Source organism: Phocoena sinus, chromosome 3 (genome assembly GCF_008692025.1).
Source record: "Phocoena sinus isolate mPhoSin1 chromosome 3, mPhoSin1.pri, whole genome shotgun sequence".
In the NCBI taxonomy this organism is placed as follows: Eukaryota; Metazoa; Chordata; class Mammalia; order Artiodactyla; family Phocoenidae; genus Phocoena; species Phocoena sinus.
Genome location: NC_045765.1, coordinates 96,776,866 through 96,804,803, shown reverse-complemented (window position 1 = coordinate 96,804,803; position 27,938 = coordinate 96,776,866). Strand labels below are relative to the sequence as shown.

Genomic DNA, 27,938 nt, shown 5'->3' with positions numbered 1-27,938 from the left:
GCTATGGCTAATCCGTAGTCTAACTAAAGTATTTTTATAAACATGCAGAAAGAAGTGAAAAATCATGATGAAGATGTTAATATTAGTTCTATTTTAACTGAACATCACAGAAAAGAAAAATACAGAGATTCTAGTAAAGATTTGAAATTTGTTAAAATGAGAAATGCCTTAGGAAGGCACACATATGGAAATCAGGTAAGACCTTCCAAATTAAAAGTAATTTATTTACATTTTACACTCTTTTCTAATAATGCCAGTTATGAAGTTGTTTCTTCTGAATTATGTATATGTTATATGTGTTTATAAAGCATTTGTGTATAATTTTTGAAAGAGTACAAAAATGAGTGCTATGTACCTACCAGCTAGGTTAAGAAATAGAGCATTACCAGCTTTTTAAGACTCTGCTGTGTCATTTCCAAACTGCATCCCTTTTTCTTCCTCTTACCCATGATAGGTAACCTCTGTTTTGGAATTTGTTTTAATATTTTCTTATTTTTCATTATAGTTTTACCACCTACATATGTATCCCTACCAATACATTGTTTAGTTTTGCCTGTTAATGAACTTTTCTAGTTTGTGGTATTTATAATCTTCTGTGACTTGCTTTTTTGCAGGTGTATGTGTTTCATTGTTTCACAGTTATACCTTTTATCCATTTTACAATTGATAAATATTTTGGTGTCTTTTTACTGGTTTGTTTTTGATGGATTGATTGGTTTTTGTAACTGTGAGCATTTCTGCCATGAATAGTATGAACCTTTTCTTACATTACTTTTGGTGCAGATGTTCAAGCGTTCCTCTAGCTTAGGATATATCCCTAAGAGAATTCTGGGTTATAAGGACTGTACATGTTCAAGTCTACTAGGTAATGGACAACTGTTTTCCAAAATATTTTACTAATGTATACCCACTCCAACAGTGAATGAGATTTTGTATTGTATATAACTTTTTTTTAATGTGTCATAATTCAGACTCGTCTTGAATTTATATGGATTTTGTAACATACATCATTCATGTTTACATTTGTTTAATTGTGGTCTAAATATGTTTAGAAGGGAATTAAGAAAAAGGATGAAGATATTCAAAGGAATTATACTTTGAGGAAAAAACACAAAAGAGAGAAAGAAAGAGATTCCAGGAAGGACAATGAACATGACAAAAGTACCTTAAGAAAGCACATTTATAGAGATCAGGTAAAACTTTGTAAGCTAAGCTGAAAAAAAACAAAAAACAGTTTTAATTTCTTTTGGCTCTTCCCTAATAGCACCTACACATATAATCTGCTTTTTGTGATTGCGTGCTGTGTTAAATATAACTTGTACATCTTATGAAAAGAATCTTCTTGATTTGATCTGGTGTAATATTCATAATTAATGTTATAATTAGCTTTGGTTCACAATGAAAATATTTTTACATGTGTACAGAAAGAATTTGAGTTAATAATCAGGATATTTAAATATATTTTATTTTGCCTGACTAAAACAAAAAAGAAAAGAAAGGTTCTGACAAAAGAGGCTAAAATTCTTAAAATGAAAAATACACGTGTATGTAGTTTGGCTAATACATTCTAATCTAAATAATCTAAATTTTAGGGGTTGCTTTTTTTTTTTTTTCTTTTTTTTTTTCACGGTACGCGGGCCTCTCACCGCCGTGGCCTCTCCCGTTGCGGAACACAGGCTCCGGACGCGCAGGCTCAGCGGCCATGGCTCACGGGCTCAGCCGCTCCGCGGCATGTGGGATCCTCCCGGACCAGGGCACGAACCCGTGTCCCCTGCAACAGCAGGCCGACTCTCAACCATTGCACCACCAGGGGAGCCCAATAGCTTGTCTTTTAAACAGGATCCTTCTTGTGTTAATTTTTCTAGAGTGTAACTTTATTTTACAGTCTAGACAGCGTGTTTATATGTATTCAGAAGGATCTTCAGAAGAATGATAAAGGTAAATAATTATGTTTTGTGGGAACATGGCAACCAAAACACAAAAAAACAAAACAAGGGAGAGAGAGAGGTTCCAAGAAAGGTTTGGAACAGGTTAAAATAAAAAGTACTTAAGAAAGTGCACATGTAAATATCAGGTAAAACTTTGCAATTAAAACATTTGGTTTTTAATTTTTTTAATTTCAATCTGTAATCTTTATGTAATATAATTGTAAGGATCTTTGCTGTAGTTAACACTGCATGAATGTGTTCTTGTGTTGTCTATTGTGATACTTAGCATTTGTGTTGACACTCTTTAGTACATTGTGTAAAGTACTTTTTTGTGTATACAGAAAGAAATGAAGAATTCTGTTTTTGCTGATCATGCCAAAGAATCAAAAACCAAGGATATCAGGACAGATGTGGATATTGCTGACATAAAAAATGCCTTAAGGAAACACATATACAGAGCTCAGGTAGAACTTGACATACTGAAAATTTTGTATAGTTTTCTCTCATTCTGTAGTGTAACCAAGTATAATAATAATAATGAGTCATTTTATTATTATGTTTAATATGTCTTAAAATAATTTTATTCATTAATTTTTGTTAATAGTAATTATTGTCTGTGGACATTTAGTAAATTGCTGAATTCTCTGCCATTTATACCTCAGTGATATCACGGGTAAGTTATGTGTTTTATAAACTGCTGTAACTTGTTGCTTGTTAACCTGCTATTGGAGAATGAGGGCTAGAGGATCCCCGTTTCTGTTGTCCTCATTCAGCCTCAGTCTGAGAAAGGCTTTGAGGCTCCCTGGGTTTTGGGGAAGGGCTTTTTCAGTATTCTTGCCCTGCCTCAAGTAATAGGGGATGATCTGGGATCACCATCTCTTCCTGCCTCTCTCTGGGGGTAAAGGATTTTTTTCCTATTTCCTTATCCAGCAGGTTATGGGGTTTGCATGTGTGCCCTGAGGGTAACCACATTTGCTACCCTTCCCACAGCAGCTGCTGTTCAAGTCTCAGCCTCCACCACTAGGGAGACTTTCTTTGGTCTCCCACCCTGTCTCTTTTCGTTTGCATGAGCACCCAGCGAGGTCCGTGGAGAAAATCACACCATTGAGTGCAAACTCCCTGCATTTTGTTGATTCCCAGGGGTTCTGTTTTCTCATGCTGGCCCACACTTGGCCTATAGTAAGTGGTGAAAAATTTAAGCTGAAATCTTACCCACTGTAGTGGAGTCCTCCTATTCCTGCTAAACTCTCTCAGATAAATCGGTGCTCATGTCCCATGTCCTTGGAGGCTCCTCTCTTTCTTCATATCTCTGTTTAGTTTGTTGCACTAAGACCTCTGCTGTCCCAAGGGTTCAGATGAAGTTATCATTTCGTAGATGTTCCATTTTTATTGTTCGTAATGTGGGAAGGCCTCTCTTTTCAGCTTTCTATATCCTAAGTGGAAGCCAAGCCTCTATCATTGTTTTAATTTGTATTTCTTCTGTTAGTAGCAAGTTTGAGCATATTTTATGCCTTCACTTGCCATTTGTGTATTTCTTCCTCTGCCGACTGCTTGTTGGTACTCTTTTCTCTATTTTTTCAGTAGGTTGTTTTATACCACTGCTTCTAGAACTCTTTATATAATCAGGATATTATCTCTTGTTATGTTTGCAAATATTTCTCCAGTATAATCTTTTAAACAAATACAAACTTACAGGTATTTTACAATAGAGGAAGATTTTACATGTGATTATATATAAAACATGACTAAATTTTTTCTCCTATGGAGTTTTATACAAAAGTCCAGAGGAGCATTTTATAAATGCTCTCTCCATTTATATTTCTAATTATTAAAATACTAAGGACAATGGACCTATTCAGGTCTTCAAAGTAAATATGACTTTACCTTTTACATTATTTTAATTTAGAAGGGGAAAATAGAGACTGTTCATAGTCATGAGAGTGCCATTACCCTAAAATGATGGAGGTCCCTAGTTAAACATGAGAATCAGATCAATTATATCTATTAATGTCTTCCTGAATCTGATTTGTAAGTTTGGCCAAGGTTTTATGCTTTGTAAGCTGAACTGTATTTTTTGACCTAAAAATGTTTAATTTTAATTAATGGTTTCTGTTTTGTAGGCTATAAGATACAGCTGCATTAGAATAGATAAACAACCAGTATACAATGTTGAGGTAAGAAATTTGGAGTAGGGTGCTGATGGGGGCAAAAATAAGCTTTATGTTTTATTATTAGTTGTTTTGATATAAAGGTATGTGTTGTCAGCAAGACAAAGCTTCTTATCAAATTTGAAATGTAGTTTCTCTAATCAGAAGTGAAAAAGAAAAATAGTATTCTATCAAAGCTCCAAAAAAAATTCTATAATAAAAATTGATAAGAAGAATTAAAAACTTACCTTGTACTCATCACAGGTGAGTTATGTATCCCTATTCATACATTTCATAGGTTTCATAATTACTACTTCTAGATTAAATTTTCAGTGTAATACTTATGAGTATATTATTTTCTTTATATCATTATTCATTCCTTTAAAATTGATTGTTTTAGTCCATGAGTCTTTCAGAGTATTCTTGATTCTCAACTAGGTCAAAGGAGTCACTTTTATTGTTAAAAATATTTTGACCAAAGGGGCTGTATTTTGTGGAACTCTTAAGAGTTATATTAACGTGCATGTTCAGAGTAATTTTATGATGCTGTAGCAGTTGTCACTTTTTGCAAATATTGATTCTGCTTGATGACATCTTAATATATGTAGCATATCTTAATAGGCATAGTTTGCTTATAAGTTTAAAAGAACACCAAAAAATAATTTTGCATCTAAATTAAAACTATGTGTGGTTGTACCTCCAACTGAAGTCTCATTATCAGCCAGACTTTGCAAATGCCTTTTAAAGTTTTCCTTTAGAGGTAGTGTTTCCTCTTACTATTCAAGGTGACAGAGAATAATAAATAAAACAATAATGTATATGTTTTGCAGTGCAATTTTATTGTTGTAAAACACATTCATACAAATCATATTTTTGGAACCACATAACAACATAGTGAAGTAGTGAGGGCAGGGATTGTTCATTTTACAGATGAGGAAATTCAGGCTCCTTGCTAATACAAAATTTCATCTCAGAATTTTCCCCTTCTTTTCTTTGAGTCATAGAATCTTTCCTTTCTTAGGTTAAAAATGCTGAATTTCCCAGAGGTGTATTAAATTTAATTGAAAGCCTCATAGAAGGACAGTTTTTTAAAGAAGCAATTGAGGAACTTTCCTCTTTGCAGTCACATTATATCCCTCCTGTTTGCCTTCTTCACGCTCTTCTAGAGAACATTCTGCAGGTAAGAGCAGTCTTACGGGTTTTATAGTCTTTCAAGGAATGTTAAACTATGAACACTTTCTCAGTTTTTCTAAGTTTATAGTTTATTTTCTCTCTTCATTATTTCTTTTCCTCATTTTAATAATAAATGCAGTACCTATTTATTACCATTTCTTTTCTGTTTTTAAACTCTATACTAGGTATTACTCTGAGTGTTTTAACTTAATATTTTCTCAGAATTTTTTTCTGTGGCAGTAAAGTATCTAATGTAAAAATCAAATTATAAGGATCTAGAATGTCATTTAGTAAATTACTCATTTAGTACACTGGTAATGATTTTTATTCATAGTATATGTAGACACTGAACTTACTCCTTGTTCCTATTGTGAAAACCAATAGGAACAGCTTTTCAAAGGTAGATTTCTAGTCATATTCTTCATCAAGGTGACAATTTGAAGAAACAACAGGTTTAAGCTATGTCAGACTAATGCTGGTGATAAGTCAGAATGTTACATGTAAAGTTTCTTCAGTTCATTTCAGGTCACATTTGGGAACTCTTTTTATCACACTATAATCATGAGAAGTAAAATGGACATATGATATAGATTAGTCCCAATAGCTAGGATTATCTAATATGTAGGTACATATTTAGAGTGTGCCTCTCTCTCAGTTGCAGTATTCAATTAGCTAAACATCATGCTTCCATCTGTTCTCCTTTGTCCAAACACATATTTTTGCCAAGAAAGTTAGGTCTGGGTTATTATAGTTTTAAACTAAATTAGCTGGTAAAACTGTACTTTTAGCTATTGTGTTTTATTTGTTTGTTTATTTTTAAATAATAGGATAACATAGATACGTTTTCTGGTCGATACTTTCATATATTGTCAGCTCTTCTTCACCTTCACCCTCCTTGGAAGTCCCCAGCCATGTCAAGATATTACTTAGAATTGTTTCAGTGTCCAACTTGTATGAAAGGGGCATGGTCTCTAATAGAAGTGCTTATCAGGTAAGGAATTCCACATGTGAGGATGTTAAATTTCATATAGTTAGTGTTCTGCTATGTATTTTTTAGATACTGATAAAAGAAGTACATTTCTTTTTAGAAAAAAATTTTTTGTGTGTGTAATGTTTGTGTGTTGTATTTATTGCAAAGACCAAGTCTAAGTTGGTCATGTTTGTCAATCATTTTATTTTTAAAAAATGTTTAATAAATATATGAAATGGCTCACAGGAATGCCAAATCATTATTTATTTTTTAACAAAATAAGTTTGCATATTTTAAAAATTAAGAAAATGAATTCATTGGATAATGAATATCATAAAATTTTGGTTATCAACAGTATAAACATTTGTAACTGTATACAATATCTGTTTTAGTGTTTCTGTTATATTTTTTCAGCTAGAAATTTGAATTTTGAAACTGAACTTAATGTTTCCTAAATATGTCATCTCTTTCATGCCTCTGCACATGCTGTCATCTGCCTAGAACCTTCCTTTGTCTTCCATATGTTAATCTCTTCAGAAATCCCTCCTATTTCTGCTTCTTTCTCTCAAACAGAAGTAATCATTTTTCTATGTCTTCTCTGATAGCTCTCTGTATCTGATAGCCTTCCTTTGTCAGGGAAGTACTTTATTTTTATCCAAATGTTCAGTTTTAGGGCGGTCCATAGTAGTAAGAGAAAGGATACTTGACTAGCCAGGCAAAAGCTAGATCTTTGGTTACCTCTTGGAGATCATAGGGATTTACCTACCATCTTGGTTGTGTTATATTTGAAGGAGGCTAATCAGCTAGCTAGCATGCATTTACTTATTCTTTCAAAAAATGTTATTGAATAGCTACTGGGAGCCAGGCATTGTGCTATGTTTCAGGGGTAAAAAGATAAAATAACAGTTCCCACACTTTTGAAGGTGTAAACACAATTCTAACACAGTACTGTTCCAACATAGGTGTAGGATGTGAGCATATATGGTTTACATATTTGCCATTCTTCCTAATTTACAAATCTGTTTCTTCCTTCGCTGTCATCACCTTTATTTAAAAAGCCTTCATTGCTTCTTATGTAAACTGTTGCAATATCTACTTTATTGATCTTGATTCTACTTTTTCCCTTTATCTTCCAAAGTACACCAGTATGCTCTTTCCAAAGTGGTCTTTTCATTTCCCAGATAAAAGTCCTTCAACACACATATCACCTGTAGAAAACATTTTAAATTCCTTAGCAAAACATGTAAGACCCTTCATGATTTAGCCCTATTCATCATTTTCCCAGGCATGCCCAATGACAACTATTTTCATTTCTTATCCCTTTGCTCTTATGTTTTATCTGTCTATATAAACCTCCATTCTTGCCACCCTATAAATACCTGGCCTCTCCTAATTGTCCTTTAAAATGCAAGTCAAATGTCACTTCCTATCTCTTGCCCTTTCCTTTGAGTTAAGTTTTTCACTTAAATCAGCCTCTGACTTTTTTTTTAATTTATTGTGGTAACATTGGTTTGTAATATATTTGTTGCATGTGTACATTATATGTCTATTTCTGTATACCTACAGTGTGCTCATCAGCAAAAATTGAGTTTCCATTTGTCACCATACAGTTGATCCCCTTCTCTCCACCCACCCCCCTGCCCCTTCCCCTCTGGTAACCACTACTCTGTTCATATCTGTGTTTGTTTTGGTTTGGTCTGGTTTGCTCAATTATTTTGGTCATTTGTTTGTTTTTTATATACCACATGAGTGAAATCGTAGGGTATATGTCTTTCTCAGTCTGACTTGTTTCACTTAACATAATACTCTCAAGATCTAGCCATGTTGTCACAAATGGCAAGATTTTCTTCTTTCTTATGTCTGAATAGTATTCTTTTGTGTGTGTGTGTGTGTGTGTGTATGTATCACATTGTGATTTATTCATCTGTTGATGGGCACTTAAGATTGTTTCCATATTTTGGCTAGTGTAAATAATGCTGCAATAAACAGAAGAGTACATATATCTTTTCAAATTAGTGTTTTCATATTCTTGGATAAATGCCCAGAAGTGGGATAGCTGGATCTTATGGTAGTCCTGCTCTTAATTTTTTGAGGGATCTCCATACTGTTTTCCATAGTGGCTACACCAGTTTACATTCCCACCAGCAGTGTATGCAGCCTCTGACTTTCAGAAGAGTAGTAGATGCTCAGTGTTAAACATCTCCCTCCTCAGTGCTTATAATGTCTGGAACATAATAAGTGCCTTATAAATGCTTGGATGAATTAATTGATGCTACAGGAAATGGAATTCAGGCAGCTTAAAAGTAGACTTTTTAATAAACAGATACCCAGGTTTAATTACAAAATAATTGGGTCTGTTGGGAGTCTCAGGGAAGGTTCCCAGGAAAGTGGTAGGAATACAGATGAGCTGGGTGATACTCGTCTACTTCTGAGTGTATTTTTGTTTTTTGTTTGTTGGTTTGTTTTTGTTTGTTCTTGCGGTACACGGGCCCCTCACTGTTGTGGCCTCTCCCGTTGCAGAGCACAGGCTCCAGACGCGCAGGCCCAGCAGCCATGGCTCACGGGCCCAGCCGCTCCACGGCATGTGGGATCCTCCCAGACCAGGGCACGAACCTGTGTCCCCTGCATCGGCAGGCGGACCCTCAACCACTGCGCCACCAGGGAAGCCCCGTATTTTTGTTTTTATAAATTTATTTATTTATTTTTGGCTGCAGTGGGTCTTCGTTGCTGCACACATGCTTTTTCTCTTGTTGCAGCGAGCAGGGGCTTCTCTTGTTGCAGAGCACAGGCTCTAGGCATGCGGGCTTCAGGAGTTGTGGCACATGAGCTCAGCAGTTCTGGCTCGTGGGCTCTAGAGCGCTGGCTCAGTAGTTGTGGCACACGGGCTTAGTTGCTCTGCAGCATGTGGAATCTTCCCGGACCTGCGTGGGCAGGCAGATTCTTAACCACTGCACCACCAGGGAAGTCCCTGAGTGTATTTTTGAAATATTTCATAATGTGTGTTTTTAGAAAAAGAGGAAAGATGCTATGGTATCCATCTCTGGCAGTTTTCAGTTAGACTGAATAACTATATGGTCAAGGAGGATCTTTTAGAACAGATTTGAGTATTAAATGGATTGTTACATTTAATAGCTGTAAGGGCCCTCCTAATCTGCGAGTGTGGTATTCAAAATAGATGGGGAAGATGGAGACAGAGGTACAGAGTTATAAGTACATTGTTGGTATAATTGGTAATGAAGTTGGAAGAAAATTGTAATAAATGTTGTTGCCTGCACTATCTCTCTTAGTCCTGGAGTTCTGAGTAATTTTATGTTCTCTTTTAAAAAATACTGTAGGGCTTCCCTGGTGGCGCAGTGGTTGAGAGTCCGCCTGCCGATGCAGGGGACATGGGTTCGTGCCCCGGTCCGGGAAGATCCCACCTGCCGCGTAGCGGTTAGGCCCGTGAGCCGTGGCCACTGAGCCTCCGCGTCCAGAGCCTGTGTTCTGCAACGGGAGAGACCACGGCAGTGAGAGGCCTGCATACCGCAAAAAAACAAACAAACAAACAAATACTGTAGAACTGTGCCATCCAACCCCATAGCCACTAGCCACATGTGACTATATTTAAATTTAATTAAGATTAAATAATTAAAAATTCAACACCTCAGTTTTGCACAAGCCACATTTCAGGTGTTCAATAGAGCATATCCATCATCATGGAAAGTTCTGTTGGATAGGACTGCTGCAGAAGATGGAAAGAAAATAAATCCTGAATTTTTAAAACTTCAAAAAAAATAGCTCTATATGACCTTCATTTTACTAAATAATGAAAAATGAAATAATTTTGAGTAAGAGGAGGATTATAGAGAGTATTATAAATTGAAAGTGTAACTGGTCATCTGAATCAAAATGGTTTAATGAAATTCATAGTTTTTTTTCTTTTTCAGTGAAATAAAGAATACAAGGGGAGAGTACCAGATGGTTGTTAACCATTAACAATCACTGAAAAATAGAGAAATTAGATCTCTATTATTAGAAAATTAACTGTCATGGGGTATTTGACAGGGTTTAATTTTTAAAGGAAGAAAATATATTATTAATAAAATTTTGTTGAATTTGCTTTATATTTTGTTAGAGCAAGCTTTATTAAAATTCCAATGATTTTCTGAAGAAAGAAATACTTTGCTCACAAATTACTCAATGAGTTGTTGCATGTTATATGATTGTTGGGTTCATGTTTTCCAGGTCTTGCCTTTTCAGTGAAAGTTTTTGTCATCAAATTTCAGAAAATATTATTGGCTCTAAGTTGCTCCACCTGACACTGCTCAAATTTTTCTTTAATTTAGTTAAAAGTGAAGTCCGACATCTGAGTCAAAAGTAAGTTTTAATCACCAAAAAACATTTTTTCTATATATTGTCTTATGTACCATTTTTCTAATTATTTATCTACATATTTCTAAAAAAACACCTTGTTTTCTAGTTTCAAGTATATAGGTTTATTTTAAAAACATATGTCTAGATTCAGTCCTTCAGTAGCTGTAAAGGTTTGTATGCTTTTTTCATGTTTCCTTACTTCACATTTTTACTTTTCACTAACTTACACATTTGGATAGGTAAGACTTTTTATTTTTCAGAATTTGTATATTTTTGAATTCTTTAGTAATTGAATGCTTAAGTAAAAAGCTATACCAGGTTTAATACTGAATCTATAATATCTGTAAGTTCTGCCTGTGTTCTGAAACCTGCAGTTGCATTAGTGTGTACTTGTTGATGATTATGTTGAAATGAAGCCATTTAAAAAATTTTGTTTATTATAACTAGATATTATAATTCTTATATATTAATAGACTTCTGTATTCAGAAATTGCTAGAATTTTTTTGTTTTATGACAATATTATGCCTAATAACCATAATGATCAAATTAGCAGATATTATGCCTAATAACTGTAGTGGTCAAATTGGCATAAAGATATACTTCTCATTCATATTTTTATTAGGTTGTATGACTGGTCAGATTCTCAGAGTCTGAAAATAACAGGAAAGGCAGTTCTTCTTGAAATCTTTTGGTCAGGAAGCGAGACATCTGGGCTTTTAACCAAACCAATAAATATGCTTTTGGAGTGGACTATATATTCTCACAAGGAAAAATGCAAGTCTAGTGATGTAAGTAGGATTAATTTACAAATGAATATTGGCCTATGGAAAAAAGTACTTCTTTGAAGTATGTGTCTTTTTTCTTCCCTTTATTCTTTGAATTACTTGAGACAAATTAACATGCACCCAAATACATCGTTTTCTACTTCGTTTATCTAATTTTAAGGTAAAGATTCTTGGAGGCTGGTTTTGTCATCTCACACTTGGCTGTAGTGCTACATCCACATTTGGACAGTTATTTGACCATTACTGTTAAGAAATCTATAGTTACTTATCACTCTAGATTTTTTTATTTTTGTACATTTCAATTTTTAAGGAACTTGTGTTTATAAAAATTGAGTGAATCCATACAACTTTTTGGTACTAAAAAAGTTCTACTTGTTTTTTAAAACACCTTTCTGGATGTTAAGAGTTATTTCCTGAACCATTTCTTCATAAGTAGGTTTTGCTTGTTGTTAGAAAATCAGCATGCAGTGATTTTAGTATATTATCTATATGAAGGGTAACTGGGAAAATTAAATGCAGAAAATATGTAAAGTGCATAGCAACATATTGCCCCACATTTTAGGTGCATAATAAGTGTTAGTCACCTTTCCTTTCAAAATGAGCTTTTGGGGACTTTATTATTAACATTTTTATATCATTAATTTCTGCTCATTTTTTTAAATTCCTTTTTCTCTTCTATCTTGAATATTTGAATCTTTTTTCTATTTAGTGTTTATTTCTAATATGTACACTTAATATAAATTGCCTTTTGAGTGGAACTTGAGATTCATTCTGCAAGTTTTGATACTTTAATCTCGGGTGCTCTTATTGTTTTTTTCAAAGTGTTTTTTATTGTCAATTACAAATTCCCCTTTGATCCAAGAAATATTTTAAAAGAGTGTTTTAAAACTTTTAAATGGATGGCTTTTAGTTGTCAGATTTTGTTTGTCTATTCTTTTGTTATTAATATCTAATAGTAAATTATAGTTAAAAAATGAGCCCTATATGATTTCCACTTTCTGAAATTAACTCAACTTTTTTTGACCTCATATAAGATTAGAGGCCAAAATGTGTTTTCTCTGTTACTCTACATTTTTCTCTGTCACCTATTAGGTCAAGCTTAAATGTTTTAACTCCTCTGACTCTACCTTGGGAATTTATTCTTTTTTTTTTAAACAGTGTCTGCTTTATATACAGTGATGCCTTCTTGTTATTCATGACTGATATATCATCATAATTGCTAGCTAGGTAATATTTTCTTTGGGGATAGAAAACATAGTAGATGGAATGGAGACCTCTGGTGTTAAATAGCCATGAAGTCCCTTCTAGCTTAAGGAAAATTCTTACAGTTTCTCTTCTAATTTATTTCCTCTGATCCTTTTTCGCTCCTCTACTTTTTAGTTCCAAATGAACTTATGTCACACCTCTTTGTATCCTCTGTGTGTTTTACCCTCTCATCTATATTTTCCATTTTTTTCTGTACTTGGAGCATTCTGGATAGTGTTTTCGTCCAATTTCTAGTTCACTAGTCTCTTTTCAGCTGTATCTAATATGATAAACATGGCTATTGCATTTTTTATTTTTTGTATTTTTCCCAGTTTTAGACTTTCTCCTTCCAAATTACTATGATATATTTTTATGGTTTCTGGTTCCCTACGAAGTTTTCAAGGTTTTCTTTTGTCTTTGAACATGGCGATAATAGTTATTTTACAGTCTACATCTGATTATTCCATATTTGACGTTTTTGTGAGTCAGTTTGTATTTGTTGTTTCTGCTGTTTCCTTCTTTCATGTCTTTTATATTCTCTTGCAAGCTAGTTATGTTTGACTGTGTGCCATAAATTGCATTTGAAAAATTATTTGTAGAAATAGTTTTTGGCAAAGACACAGAATATCTTCCTCTAGCGAAAATTTTTGTTGTGTGGTTCAAGGGTTCCTGGATAGTCAAAGTAAAGTACAGGGCCACAGATACATGTTGTTTTGCTTCTGATTCATGCTTGCTTTGAGACTGAAGCCCTGCAGGGTGTCAGAGTATTGGGCATTAGGCCTTGAGCTATGACTTTTATACTCCTTTTTCCCCTAGGCTCCAAACTGTGTATCAGCTCTTTCTCTGGGGTCAGCAAATGTCCTTAGGGCAAAGTCAGCTAGCTTTGAATGCCTCACTTGTTTTTTACCTTCTCCTAGATCTTGGCTGAGCAATTCCTTTTAACTTTACTGAAGATGTTTTACATATTTTATTCAACATTTTAAGTTTTCTTCTATAAGATGGTTTATCTGAATTACCTAGGCCTCCATTATTAGAACCCCTTACTGAGTTTTAAAAATTCTATTTAGGGAGTGTATGAGGCATTCTTTAAAGAAAACATTCTTTTCAGGGCTTTTTTTTTTTTTTTTTTAATTGGCATTAAAAAGGGAGGATTGTTTCTGGGTATAACTAGATGTCTAAGCTAAAACTGATAAAATCCTGATTATCATCTGCCTTTTTTCTACTGTTTAGACAATAGAATCATTAAGGATAGAAAATATTTCATCTTTAAGGAGCATTTCTTTTTTATCCATTTGATTATATAAATAAAATTGCTCTTTTATAATTGAAAACAATAATAAAACGGATGTTTTCACAGTTTTACTAAATCACCAAAGGACTACCACAGATAAGAATCTACTTAGGAAATACTAATGTAAATAGTAACAAATTCATACATATTTAACTTGAAGATTTTTGTTCAGATTTATAAATAAATGTAACATTTGTGAAGCAATGTACCATAAATTGTACCATCAGTTGTAATACGAGAACTGGTTTTAAACTTTGCAAATTAATATTTTATTTAACATTTGAATTGCTTAAATTCATATAAACTGTTTTTTTATTGTGGTACTTTATGTGTTAGAATTCATTATTGTACTTAATTAAATCTTTTTGGCAGTTTCCAATTTCAAGAATTCCATGCATGTTCCCAGACATCATTTTCTGCACTGTAAAGCATTTGTATCTTGATTTGCTTAGTTGAAGCATTCAATTTAAGTCATTAGCTAAACAGAAGTCCTCAGTTTATGCTAATATTGTTTTGTCATAATGTCAATCAGAATGTATTGCAGAGTGACACAGTGGCAATGAATTTCATTGTCATAATCTGAGAAAGCTTTGGGCTTTCCTTGGCAAAGAGCAGAGGTGGGATGTGTCAAGGTTATGGAGGAGGTACACATTTTCCTAAGCTTGGTGGTTAGTTCTGCTTTTCTTTGTGGATGTCCTTAAATACTATTTAACCATAACCCTACAATTATTGGTAGAAATGGAAGCTAGTTTCTGTTGAAAGATAAGGAAATTGAGGCTAAAGAATATAAGTAACTTATTCAAGGTATCACAGCTTCTTAGGGCAAAACCTTGACTAGTGGCCAAGTCTCCACTGCAGCATACTTTCTCTTACTTCACATATCACTGTTTAAAATAGGAAGAGGCACAGTATGTACATTATGTTTGCATCTTTCTGCCAGAGGTACTAGAGGAGCAGTTTGTCATCTATTGCTGTGGGATATTGTGGAAAGCCCTAACCTGAGAGTCAGAGGCCAAGAATCAAGTTTGTTCTGCATTATATACTGGTCAATTTTTGGAAGATTGCCAAGTTTGTAAACTAAAGATTACTAGTCCTGGTAGATAATAGAGTACTGTATTGACAGAATGTCTCCTAATAGCCTTTCCCTATTAGAAGGGAGATCTAAGGTAAATATATGTCATATGTGCAAATCATATCTGTCTTTCATTTCTTTGTTAATACTTAGGGTATTTATGTTCTGTTCTTTCAGCTTTAGCAAACATTTTGGTATTCCAAGAAAGCTTTTCTCTTTTGATGTTTTTTTTGCCATTTTCCCACTAATCCACTTCCAAAGCGTATATATCCATGGTGCTAGAAATAGTAGCATTGTTACATTACAGTGAGTACAGTCCATAGCACAGTGTCTTGTTCCTATGGTTATAGTGAGTGTCACAGTTAAGAAAGTAGTGTAAAAGGATCCAAGAACCTGATTTGAAAGTATCTTTTTATATAAAAATTTTCTATGATGTATATGTGGTATGTGGTAGGTATGTTTAGCCAATGACACACAGGTAGAATAACTTTGGCAAATTTTTTCTTACCATGGTAAAGGAACTACAGTCTTTCCTTGCAGGTACTGTAAGACGTACCTATCTCTAACTGCTTAATAACAATAATGTCAAGGTGAATTGAATAGTAAGCAATATTGATACTCATTTGTGGTGTCAGGTACACATGTACATACATTTGCATCAGGAAAGAGAGAGTCTTACCTGGTTGGTTTTATGTTATTTTTACTTGATAGAGTGCTAGATTGTTGTTTATATGAGGCTTAGCTCTATGTGCTAACCTCATCTTCCCTATCCAGAGTCTTAGGACCAGGGAGCTGAAGTAACCCTGATTGAGATGGGGGGGAATACTTTGAGAAATCAAAATGTAGTAGTCTCTTGCTTTCTTCCTGAGAAGTGTCATTGCTGATATTCAGATATACATTATGTTGGAAGGAACATTCTGTGGCATGGATATTGACATGATCATTTGCTAGTTTAAACAGAGATTTTCATTGTCCTGTTTTATGTTCTCTTGATAAGTTGAACCATGAGAGGTAAAATCGCTCAGAGTGATCATCTACATTTTGGCTTTGCAAAGAATGGAGTTGGCTTCCTGCAAAGTTCGTTGAAGACTGGCTAAGACCCATACTTAAAATTTCTGGTCAGCTGCAAGGCTTGACACCTGTCAGGGCCCAAGGGAGGTGTGGGTATTTCCCCAGCCTGCTGATATGGCCAGTCCTGCTGCTCACTTCCCATGGCACACAACTACAACTGCAAGGCTTAAACTCAGCCCTCTGATCAAGACCGGAGAAGGGGTCCTGCTGATGCCCACTCACGAATCCTGACCTGACAGGATCAGGCTGTGTTCAAAGTTCCTTATCTTGGCGCCTGATCGTATCAGAAGGGCAGTGCTTCCCTAATCATGCAGCTTAAAATCCCCTTCGTCCCATTCTTCAGAGTCTCTCTCCCACATTCTGATATCCAGCCTTGCCAGAATACCATCTGCTACCCAACAGTGTGGTAGGGCAAAAGGGGACCTAGGCACCTGCTGAAGATCCTGTCTCTGTGGGTTTTCCCTCAATAAACACTGTTTCAGCAGGCCTGATGTATGTGCTGCTTGACCATTTGTCCTTGTTTGTGCAACAACCCAAAAACAGCACTTCAGTTCTGAAATCATTTAATAGCTTCTTGCGCTAGGAATGATGCCTTAATGAAATGCTGTACGTACCTGTAAGAACCTTGTCTGCTGAGGGCAGAAGAAATAAATCCTATAGTCACTGAGGGTTCAAAGTGCTAGAGATTTCTCTGTCAGTAATCTCATATCAGGTATAGTATGGGGCAGAACATAGCAGTTATGTATTTAGATATAACATTTATTAAAACCCTTTCACATGGCTTCTCCCCAACTGTTAAGTTAGTGATTTTTTTCACGCATCCAACACGCCTAGACAACAAATACCAAAAATACAGGAATTTCAACTAGTTTTAATGTCATTGTGGAAAAGTGTTTATGTTTAAATGAAAGGTGTTTAAAAATATTATTTTCACACCTCTTCATCTTCATAGTTTATGGATTAGAAAGATATTTTTAAACACAGTGTGAAGCATGCTTATTGTAAGTAAGGTTTGTGTGCCTTGCTGTATTTCTTACAGTAGTTTAATATCGTTAATATATAAATGATGATATAAAAGAATATGTATACTTTTAAAACTGATATCTATACCTCTAAGTTAGGTAATGGTATATAATTTAATAATTAAAATTTGATGAGCCGATTTTTTTTGTTTTTTACAACAAAGTACGGTCTTGCTTGTTAAAGCTTGTATGCATTGTGTTTTTCATGTCTTTTTCTGGCGAATGCCATTTAGGGAAATGTAAAGGTTAATTTTGTACATAAACAGTAGGAGTGGCTAAATCTCTTTTTTTTATAGTCATATATTCTTGTTAACAGAAATACACAGAAGCCAAGTACTTCCTCATTGTTTTAATGGAATTATTGCCTGACTAAAGCACTTGACACCATTGGATAAAGTTATCTTAAAAGATTGTTACAAACTATCCATATATAAGTCCTGGAAAATTTGTTTTATTAACTGTTTTGTCATACAGATACAGATTTAGATGTAGATATAGATCAGGGGAGGAAGGAGGGAAGGAAGGAGATGGAGAGAATGGAAAGAGGGAATTAGTTTGCTAGGTTTCTTAAGAATACCTTTTGGCATTAGCATACCCTGTTTTTTTAAATAGCTATGTTTTGCCTCAGCAAGTATTCAAAATAATAGAAATAATACATTTCAGTATGTTTTAGTAATATTTTTCCGATCTCAATGTTAGGTCTTCAAACATGAACTAGCTTACTTATTGACTGGAATTCTTGGAGCAGCAATAGATTATTGGATTGTCCTTGGTCTTAAGATGGGTAGAAACGTGATGCGACACATGTCTGATGACTTAGGAAGTTACGTTTCCCTTTCATGTGATGGTAAGTGTGTCTATGTTACATGAGCCTTCTTCCCCGCACATATCATTTATTATTCAAAAATAGTATTTTGATGCTTTCATAAAAATTTTATAGAGCATGGAAAATAGTACATGGAAATAAATTATTATATATTTATATATAATGTTATTAATGTTTTCCTTAATCCTACAACAAAATATTAAAATTAAGCTGTTCTGTGAAAGTAAATATTTAGACAAATTTAAAATCAGTTTATTCTCTTTTCATTGAAGAGATAGATTTGCTTTTTAATGTTTGGTGTTTTAGAATCTCACATGGTAGAAACTATTTTCAGTACCTTTAATACTTCTAATTGTTCACCTAGAAAGCATTATCTGTCTGTAATGTTGTCTGCGCCCTATGAACAGTTTCCAGGTCTCTTCCTGCATAAATACTTAACAGTATTAAAAAGTGAAAATCTTTGGATCAGAATACTTACTATGTTATAAAGCCACTTGGATTAACTTGGGCTATATCACTGGCTAAAACATTTTCCCCATGTACCTGTTGCTGTGTAATTTTTCTTATTATAACAAAAAGCTGCCATATTTCTTTTCCATTGAGTCTGGCGATCTAACAAACTAGCATGGATGAAGCAAATAAAAGTAATACATATGTATAATTTTCTCACTCTTCCTCCTCCCCGCATTGTCTAATTTTAAAGTTTCCTCTAAAGTAATAGGAATATTACTTAAGCAATATGATGACAGAACTCATCTTCACATGCTTACCTTATGAAAGGTTCTACCTAACTCTTTTGGGTCTCCAGGCTTCTATAAGGTTTTATGTGTGCATTCTTTTTTTTTTAATATAGTTGATGTACAATATTATGTGTCAGGTGTACTACATGATTTGACATTTGCATACATTAGGAAATGAACACCATCATACGTCTAGTAACCATCTGTCCACATACAAAGTTATTACAGTGGTATTAACGTGTATATTCATTCTTACACTTCAAAGCCATTTTAGGGCCCTATGAACCATTTCCTTCTTCCCTCCCTTCTTTTCTTTCCTTCCTTTCTAAATTTCTAAAATGAACATATTTTAAAGTAAGTGAACTTTTGTGCCTCACAAATATAAAAGATGATTTTTATATACTTAAAAATATTTTAGACTGCTAAGTAAGTATTCTGTTTTGTTACACACGTGTTTCATTGCATCTTGGTTTTATATAAAAGAAAAAGTTCTTGAATATGCTGTCAATCACTTTAATACTTTGAAGAGAGATTCTAGAATAGAAATCCAGGCTCTAACTGGGTTCAGGATTTATTCGATGATGCCCTCTGCAAAGAGAGGTCTCTTTTTATACTACTGAAGTTAGAAGATTTTTATCTAAAGCATTTTATCTTCTTTTTTTCCTCTTTCTTTTTCATTGAGCTGAGGGGTGATTACTGTTCCTTTTGTGAAGTAGCTGTCCTTTGTTGCATGACTTTTTAACATTTCTTAGCTCAAATTCAATCTTCCTTCAGAACCCTTTCTTATCATTTCTTTCCCACCATTCCTACTAGATCTTTTTTTTTTTCTTTCTTTTTTTCCATTTTAGAAACAGCAGAATTCTGGCATTATTTGCTAGCATGGGAACTAAACATTCAGCTAAAAGGATTCCCTGTTTTCATTTCATAATGAAACTTCTTTGAGTTTGGGGACCCCAGGATAGAATTAGCAGTGCCTTTACAGACTATCAGTGTATTTATATGTGTTGTTTCCAGTGTGTATTGGTTACCTCTAGGGAAATATAACTTAACTTAGCCAAATGCATGAAATAATGAGCCTTGTGTTAACAAGGTTCTACTACATGTTATGCATCAGCTTTAATGCTTTCTTTGCTCATAATCGAATGTCCCTTCACTTTAAAGCAAGGCATTGTTATCCACTGTTACTCCCAGTTTTCAGAAGACAAGTTTAAACTCAACAGATTTGAGCCTGTACTGACTTAAGCTGACTGACTTTAATGTTACCATTGTAATCCTGTCGACAGACTGATTACTTTGCTCTCAATATGTTTGATCACTAATATTTAAAACTACAAGAGATTTAAACTATATCCCCATTTGAACTGTGTGTTTAAGCCTTTCCTTTCTCTTCTCAAGGCACCACACAATTGGTTTCTTAGACTTCCAATTAAGCCATAGGTAGGCAGTTTTAAAAATTTAACATACATCTCTAAAAATGGTTCAAATTAATCTTCCTAAATTTTTGTTAGTACATCTTGATTTTTAGCCTTTGTCAAGAGATAGAAATCAAGTGAATAGTTTATCCTTAAGAGAGCAGTAGCTTTTCTACAGCTAATATGCAAAGTTAAACTGTATAATACAGAGCTTGTAGAATAATACACTCATCCCTACAAGTGAACCAAGTGTTCTGATAATGTCCTTTTGGTCAACATTTTGCTCTTTTGTTAGAGAACCATTTCTTTTTCTCTGTAGATACTCCGTAGTTTGTTTGTTTGTTTGTTTGACCATGTCTTTGCATTATTCTTCAGCTCAGTTAAACTATTATTTGCTTTTCCTAAGTCATTAGTAAAGATTTTATAATTTGGCTGTTATATAGCTTCCAGCTGAAGATACTGGTCCATCTTTCTCATTTATGACAAACGATGTTTTGTTTTTTTTCTAGTCCAAAAGTATAAAATACATACTATGGTACTACTCAGATTCACATCTATTGAATTAATTTTAGTTTAGTAAAATTGTTGTTAGTTGTTAATTGTTTTGTAGAAAATTATGGCAGAAGATATTTCAGTAGATAAGTAAAATTCTTTCTTCTTTCCATCAGAGCTCATGTCCAGCAGTCCCACATAGATGCCATTCTCTCTTGTTCCGAAGCACTTTGAACAGAAAGAGTTTCCTTATATCCCTTTCTATATTTTAGCATCAAGATCTGAAATTTCTTTTTTGTGCCTAATTGAAATTCCTGATGTATTGGCTTAAACTAGGGTTGACAAACTGTTTTTGATAAAATATAAGATAGTAAATATTTTTGGCTTTTCAGCTCTACCATCTCTGTCCCAACCACTCAACTCTGCACTAAGAAAGCAGTGATACACAGTACATAAATCAACATGGCTGTGTTCCAGTAAAACTTTATTCATAAAAATAGGCAGCAAGACATAGTTTGTCAATCCTTAACTTCAGTTTATTTCTTCTCCTGTTTTAACTGGGAAGAAAACATGTCATCAGAATTTACTATAATATTTTTCACATCTTTAGAGAACTTTAATAAAGCTTCCTTTGCCTTTCTCAGGCTACGTCATTATCTTTTTCTGAGAGTTTTTCCAAACCTTTATTGGCTTTTTTTTTTTTACTCTCTATTTTAATCCCTCTCCATGCTTCAGACCTTTTCCAAAAATATACATTTTTATAATTTGACTAATCATCTCAATCAAAATGTTTCTGTTGCCTTCATTTGTTCAACAAATTTTTATTGGCATTCTACCAGGCATTGAGGTAAACACTTCATATACAGTGGAAGAGGGAAACAAAACATGATCCTTGCCTTTTTGGAGCTTTCAGTGGGAGAGGCAGACTGTAATTAATAATGTAAATACATCATTTTAAAATGCTAAGTGCTCCAAATAAGAAAAACTAGGTGTTGGATGAACTTATTTTATGAACTTATTTTATGTAGAGTGGTCATGGAGAGCAAAACCTGAAGGATAAGTAGGAGTTTGGCAGAGTCAGGGAAGTGTATTCCATTCAGAAGACACAACATTTACTAAAACTCAGAGATAGGAAAGAGTTGGGCCTGTTTGAAATCTTTTGATGCCTGGCTGATGACAAGCAGAAAGGAGAAGAGTGGCCACAGTAAAGCCAAAAAAGTAATAGTGGAGTTTGAGTAGGAACTTCTAAGCCCTATTTAGGGGTTAGAAACCATTTTTAAAAGGGAGTGGCATGATCTAAGTAACTTTTTTAAAGATCATCTTGGCTTGGCTCTCCAGTTATTGCTATCTGCCAGTCATTCATTCATTTTATCTATTAAGTACTAAATGTTTATTCTGTGCAAGCTACTAACCTACTAGCTGTGAGGGCAATAAAAATGATCCTGCCATTGAAGGTCTTAAAGTCCAGGGGTTAAGTTTCTTTCTTCTTTTTTTTTTGTTTAACTTTTTATTTTATGTTGGAGTCCAGTTGAGTAACAATGTTGTATTAGTTTCAGGTGTACAGCAAAGTGATTCAGTTTTACATGTACATGTATCTATTCTTTTTCAAATTCTCTTCCCATTTAGGTTTACATAATATTGAGCTAGTTCCCTGTGCTGTACGCTAGGTCCTTGCTGGTTATCCATTTTAAATAGAGCAGTGTGTACATGTCAATCAGGGGTTAAGTTTCTTAAGTGCTCTTGTTCATCTCTTATTGATCATTCCCTTCAAGTGTGTGTTACCTGGTCATATGTGGATCCATTATAGTTTGTATTTGCTATATCTTTAAAGCTACCAAATGTTATTTCTAGGTGAATAACTCCATTTAGAAGTCCCACTGTGGGATCGTTGCTTTTGAACTGTACAGTACAAGTTATTTCTGCTTTGCTTTTGCCTCTGCTTAGAGTTGATACGTAAGATCAGTTGGTTGTAGTAAAGTCTGTGATGATAGATGTGCTTTTTTTTTAATGTGTATAACTAGAGATTTAATATTGAAAAGATCTTTTGCTGCTCATCCTTCAGTTTATTGCTTGCATAGTTTCAGATAATACTAGCAGCCTAGTAGGTTGTAAGCAGTCAGTTGTAACAAAAAGTTGTAGATAACTCCTTTCTTGTTTCCAGTTCTTATAAATTATATCTCTGAGGCCATATTTGGACAGGATTGTTTGAATTCAGCAACCATATGTCTGTGTGGGGCTAGGTGGATCTATTTAACATCTGACTGGAGCCATTTGCCCATATGGCAGTCTGCCACAAGCAAGAACCTCAGATCTCTTTAGTCCAGGCAGTTTCTTTCTGAGCCTGGCCACTGTTTATGTTTGGGGCCAGATAATTCTTTATTGTGAGGGGCTGTCCTGTGAATTGTAGGACAGTTGGTAGCATGCCTGGCCTTTGCCTACTACGTTGCCAGTATATTTCTCTCCCCAGTTGTGACAACCACAAATTGCCAAATGTTCCCAGGGGCAAAATTCCTCCTTAAACTGTTGTTCTTCTCCACACCCCACCCCCATCCCACCCCAACTCTCCTTCCCTCATTGAAAGTCAGGCAAGGACTGCAAGGACACCAGAGGCCCTAGCCTTTCGGGAAGGGATCTGAGAACGACAGGATTTCACTGGGTGTCTGCGAAGTCTGCTCAGCCAAGGGAACTCAGCTCCTGAGTAGAGACTTCAAATTTTAAGCTTTATATTGCTATTAAGTTTATTATTCTGTCCAATTTTTAAAATGTATTTTGACCTGTTATGTTATTTTGCTGATTTTATTGACTTTTTCTAATTCTTTATTCTTCCATTATTTGTAGTTAATTTTAATCTGCCTTATTGTATATCAACGTTTTTCATCCTGTTTTGCTTAATTTTAGCTTTTTTAGTATCCTATTGATTGATTATTCTTTACCATTCCAGTGTATTATCCATTCTGTTACTTAAGTAGAGAGTATTAATAGACAATTCATAACATTAAATTTACAAGGGAAATAGTCACTTCAGTCCTTTATCACTTTCAATTCATGTATATATTTATGTATTTCCATATTATTGGAGAACTTGAGGATTTTAGAATGAAGAGATTTGAGACTCTTGGTGTTTTTGTTGTTTGTTTGTTTTGTCATTTAAAATTATACTCCTCTCCCACACTTGATATAGTACAGTGGGTGCAGACTTCTAAGGAAATTCTTATGCATTCTCTTGTCTTACCTTATCCCTCTTCTTTACCTTTCCTCCTTCTCTGCAGTGATAGGATTCATGGATGTTGTTGGGGAAAAATGTCTTCCTATCAGCTCAAGACTAATCAGTGCAAATTAAATACATGTGTGCCCATTTAAAAACCAAGTACCAGTTTTCCAAAGACACAGCCCTATTGTGGGAAGAGATCTTTAACATTAATTGGAAAGTATAGTGATAAAAGTCCATGTCTATCTATTCATATATCATCTATCCATTCATGTGTGTATGTATACGTATATATAAAATTTCAAGCCTTTTATTTAAAATAATAAAAAGTAATGATTGTTTCAAATGTGAGAACATGTGCCATAAGAATTTCTCTTGAAGGGCAAGGAATAGGAATATTATCTATTTTTTGTGGTTTAAAATTATGTGGGTGAATCTTACTGGTATAGGAATCATCATCTGAATGAATAAGGTCCATGAAGGAAATTGTCTGTAGAAAGAAATTTTATAAGGTGTAGCAATAACTATATTTACTTCTCTTGTTTTCTACAGACTTTTCTTCACAAGAATTAGAGATTTTTATTTGTTCCTTTTCCTCCTCCTGGCTTCAAATGTTTGTTGCAGAGGCAGTCTTTAAAAAGTTGTGTTTACAGAGTTCCATTAGTATTTCTTCTGAGCCACTCTCTCTTCAGAAAATGGTAAGCACCACTCTATTTTAGTCCTTTTAATTTTTAAGAAGTAAGTTTATAAATTCAATTTTTAAATATTCTTATTCTAATAATTGGACAGAGCATATTAATCATAAATCTTTCAAACATATATAAAAGCAGGTAGTTTTCTTCCTCAAAATGGAATAATTAGTGAATAGAAATTTTAATTACTTGAGAGTAATGAAGAATTGGTAACAGAAAAATTATACAAGAATCTTTATATCACTTGCCACAGTATGTAAGATTATTATTTTGGAAAGACCTTGATCCAGAAACATTCTACATAGTATTTAAAAAGCAAAATTTGCAAATGATGCCAAAGGTTATTCCAGTTATCCTATGTATATACACATATAAACTTGATTTGATCCAAGGTTTTCCAGTTTTATCTTGGCTATCTTTAGCTATTATTGATATCTAATATCTCCAGCAGTTTCTTCAACAAATGAGAAATATGCTTGTTAATAATTGGTCAGATTGGGCAAATACTGTTTGCAACAATCCTTGTCTTCAGTGACTTTTGCGCTCCTCATTCCGTTTATTCCAGACTTCTTTTCTGTTGAAGGAAGACATTACCAAAATGGAAATGACAAAATACCAGTTGTACTTAAACCATAAATACTAAAAATAGGCTAATTATAACAAGTTGGGCATAAGACTCATCAAAAGAACTTTCCTAAATGAGTGTCAAATTTGAATTCAAAAAAACAATTATTTTGAAGAAGGCATTTTTCTTGTGTATGTCATATTGACTTAATGACATGGAACTAGCAGCTTTCTTAATATTTTAGCATGTTCATATGAGATAGGGTGGCAACCATAGTGATGAAACCAAGAAATTATAACTAAATCTAATGGTGAAATGAATCAAGTATTTTCTTTTTACTGTTTCCAGGTTTTTGTAGTTGAGAAAACAATATAATATTATTTTGCAACAGGTATATTCCTATTTGCCAGCTTTGGGGAAAACTGGTGTGCATGGGACTGGAAAGATGCAGATACCAAAGAAAATAGGACAGCGGCCTTGCTTTGAATCTCAGAGGGCTTTAATTATGCTGAATGGTGCTAAACAGAAACAAGTTGAAGGGCTGCCAGAGTTACCGTAAGTGATGCTTATATACCAGCTATGCTTTGTTTTCGAGTACAGCTCTTCTTCTTAGGCATTTCTTGAACTGTATCTATCTGAGATGTTGTCTGAATTATACTGATAGCAGAAAACTCAGTTTTATACCTATAAATGCACATGATCAACATTTTCACTTTCTTTAATTCAAGGTACACACTTTCTATTAAGTCTTTTTCAAAAGAAATAAAACTCTTCATCAAATTATTGTTCCACACAATTTTTGCCTTGTGATTTTTAAAGTACTACTTGTATATAATATAGATGGGATTTCAGAATGCATCGCCATGTGAGATACTCTGAGTTGTTACAATAGCTTTCCCCAAATGAGAAACCTCCTCTAAAAGTATGCTATATAAAATTCAGAAAACCTGAAATCTTTTTAGGAAGAAGAGGATAGGATTAGTATATGAACATAGGAATAGGGAGTAGGGGCCTGCATTTTGATCTTAGCAGTTTGCTTTAGTCTCTCTGCCAAATATGGTTTACTTGGTCTCGTCTGCTTTACTGGACATTCAATATTCATAAACTTTTCGGTGGGCTGTTGGGGGGTGCAAGGGTAATAAAATGAAAATTAATGCATAAAATTTGTTTCTGTACAGTTGAAATAAATATAAAAATAGAAAGCAGTAAAGATTTGAATGAATAAGGGGGTTTAAATTAAAAGAAGGCTAGATTTTTTTTTAACTCACCATATAATTTGTGCTTCTACGCCTTGGTGAAAAACAAGCTTTCATTATGTCTTACTTTCTTTTCAGAGAGCTGAATCTTGCTAAATGTTCCTCATCATTAAAAAGATTGAAAAAGAAGTCAGAAGGAGAATTGTCGTGTTCCAAGGAGAATTGCCCCTCTTTGGTTACAAAGATAAATTTTCACAAGACTAATTTAAAAGGTATTCCAAGTATCTAAATTAATTTATGCTAGGAACTTTTCGTGGTTATAGTCAGTATTTGCAAGTTTTACACACTGGCCCTGATGAATGCTTGAACTTAAATATTGGACTAGGTCCAGGAAATACCTTCCTGGAGAGCATATTATTTTTGTGAACAGGCATTTATACAAAAAAAAAAAAGTGTTTAATACCTGGTGTAATAGAGTATTCCTCCCTTCTTTTCTCCACCTGCCTTTTCAAATATTAAACACTGTGTAGCTCATGTTGAGCTCATTCCAGACTTGCCTGCCTTACTTTTCTATTCCACCTCAACCTGTGCTGCTTAGGATCAGTGTCTTGTGATTTGAAAGTATAATTCAGTCTTCATCTCTTTCAGTCCTAGACGTTTTGTGAACAAAGAATGAGAAGTAGGCTATGTTACATAGCTGTGTTAAGCATATGGACTCTTTTCTTCCAGGCATTGAGCCCAGACTATGAAATGTGCTTGGCTTTTGGCTCTAACTATACTGGAACCTAAGTACCTAAAGGGATGGAGTAACAAGAATAGCGTTGTAATAATTCACTCCGGCACTTATTTTACTTAGGTACCCCTTAACTCAAAATTATAAATTACTACCAAGAGTCTGTATCTGGCCAAAGTAAATTGCCAAGTCTCTTGTTTATGAGCTATATCGTGTTTTTCATACAAATATTATCATTATGGCAACAAGCTTTCATCATCTTTCAACATGAGATGAGTTCATAATAGCATATCACAAATTCAAAATAACTGCCCGTTTGGCTCAAAATATGAAAAATGTATTAAATGTGAACTCAGATATTAACTTCACAAAACAGTGTCCTTTTTCTTTGTTTATTGTGTCAGAAAGTAAAATGAATATGAATGGCTTTAAGCTGAACAGCAGAAGGAACTGGAGGGAGGAAGAGAATTGAGAAATAGTAGAGAAAAACTTCGAAAGCTTTTCAATGCTTGTTAAAGAAATGTTTTGGTAGAAGTTACAGAGATAATCTGTAAAACTGAACACTGGAAAAATGTGCTACTTAGTATTTTATAGCAAGAAAGTTTGACTCAATATGTATTTCATTTGTTTTCAAAGCAGTTATTATGTTTTTTTAAATTCCCCTTACATCAAATTGTCACTTATATCTTATTAATCTTGCTTACAGCAGAGAGGGATGTAGTCAATTTTAGGCATCAGGCACTAACTGCACCCCTCCTAGAAAAGACTTTGCCATTCTATTTGTCATTCTTGTTCAGCTTTAAATGGTACTAGGGATTTTTTTCGTGTGTGTGCATGTGCGTGTGCGTGTGTGTGTGTTTATATTAAGATTCCCCCATTTCTCCTTCTCTGTGCTGCTGTAGCCAAGCCAGACAGCCTATTGAGAAGCAGCAAACCATCTGTTAATGGATTTGAAGTTCTGAATTACACTTGAGTGTGTAGAGGCACTCATGCTTAGCCAGAAACATTCATTTGAA

The 27,938-nt window shown here is 34.2% G+C and overlaps 1 protein-coding gene across 1 annotated transcript in view; it reads left to right on the top strand.

Annotated features, from left to right (window-relative positions):
- Positions 1 to 27,938, top strand: part of SLF1 (SMC5-SMC6 complex localization factor 1) — a 58,171-nt gene that overhangs the window by 25,542 nt on the left and 4,691 nt on the right. Inside the window, exons 7-18 of the mRNA XM_032629159.1 lie at positions 49 to 195; positions 1,053 to 1,193; positions 2,270 to 2,392; positions 4,049 to 4,102; positions 5,097 to 5,255; positions 6,076 to 6,239; positions 10,443 to 10,574; positions 11,195 to 11,360; positions 17,758 to 17,905; positions 24,289 to 24,434; positions 25,385 to 25,548; positions 26,328 to 26,461. Coding sequence (XP_032485050.1) covers positions 49 to 195; positions 1,053 to 1,193; positions 2,270 to 2,392; positions 4,049 to 4,102; positions 5,097 to 5,255; positions 6,076 to 6,239; positions 10,443 to 10,574; positions 11,195 to 11,360; positions 17,758 to 17,905; positions 24,289 to 24,434; positions 25,385 to 25,548; positions 26,328 to 26,461 — 1,678 coding nt within the window. The remainder of the gene's footprint in view (positions 1 to 48; positions 196 to 1,052; positions 1,194 to 2,269; positions 2,393 to 4,048; positions 4,103 to 5,096; positions 5,256 to 6,075; positions 6,240 to 10,442; positions 10,575 to 11,194; positions 11,361 to 17,757; positions 17,906 to 24,288; positions 24,435 to 25,384; positions 25,549 to 26,327; positions 26,462 to 27,938) is intronic.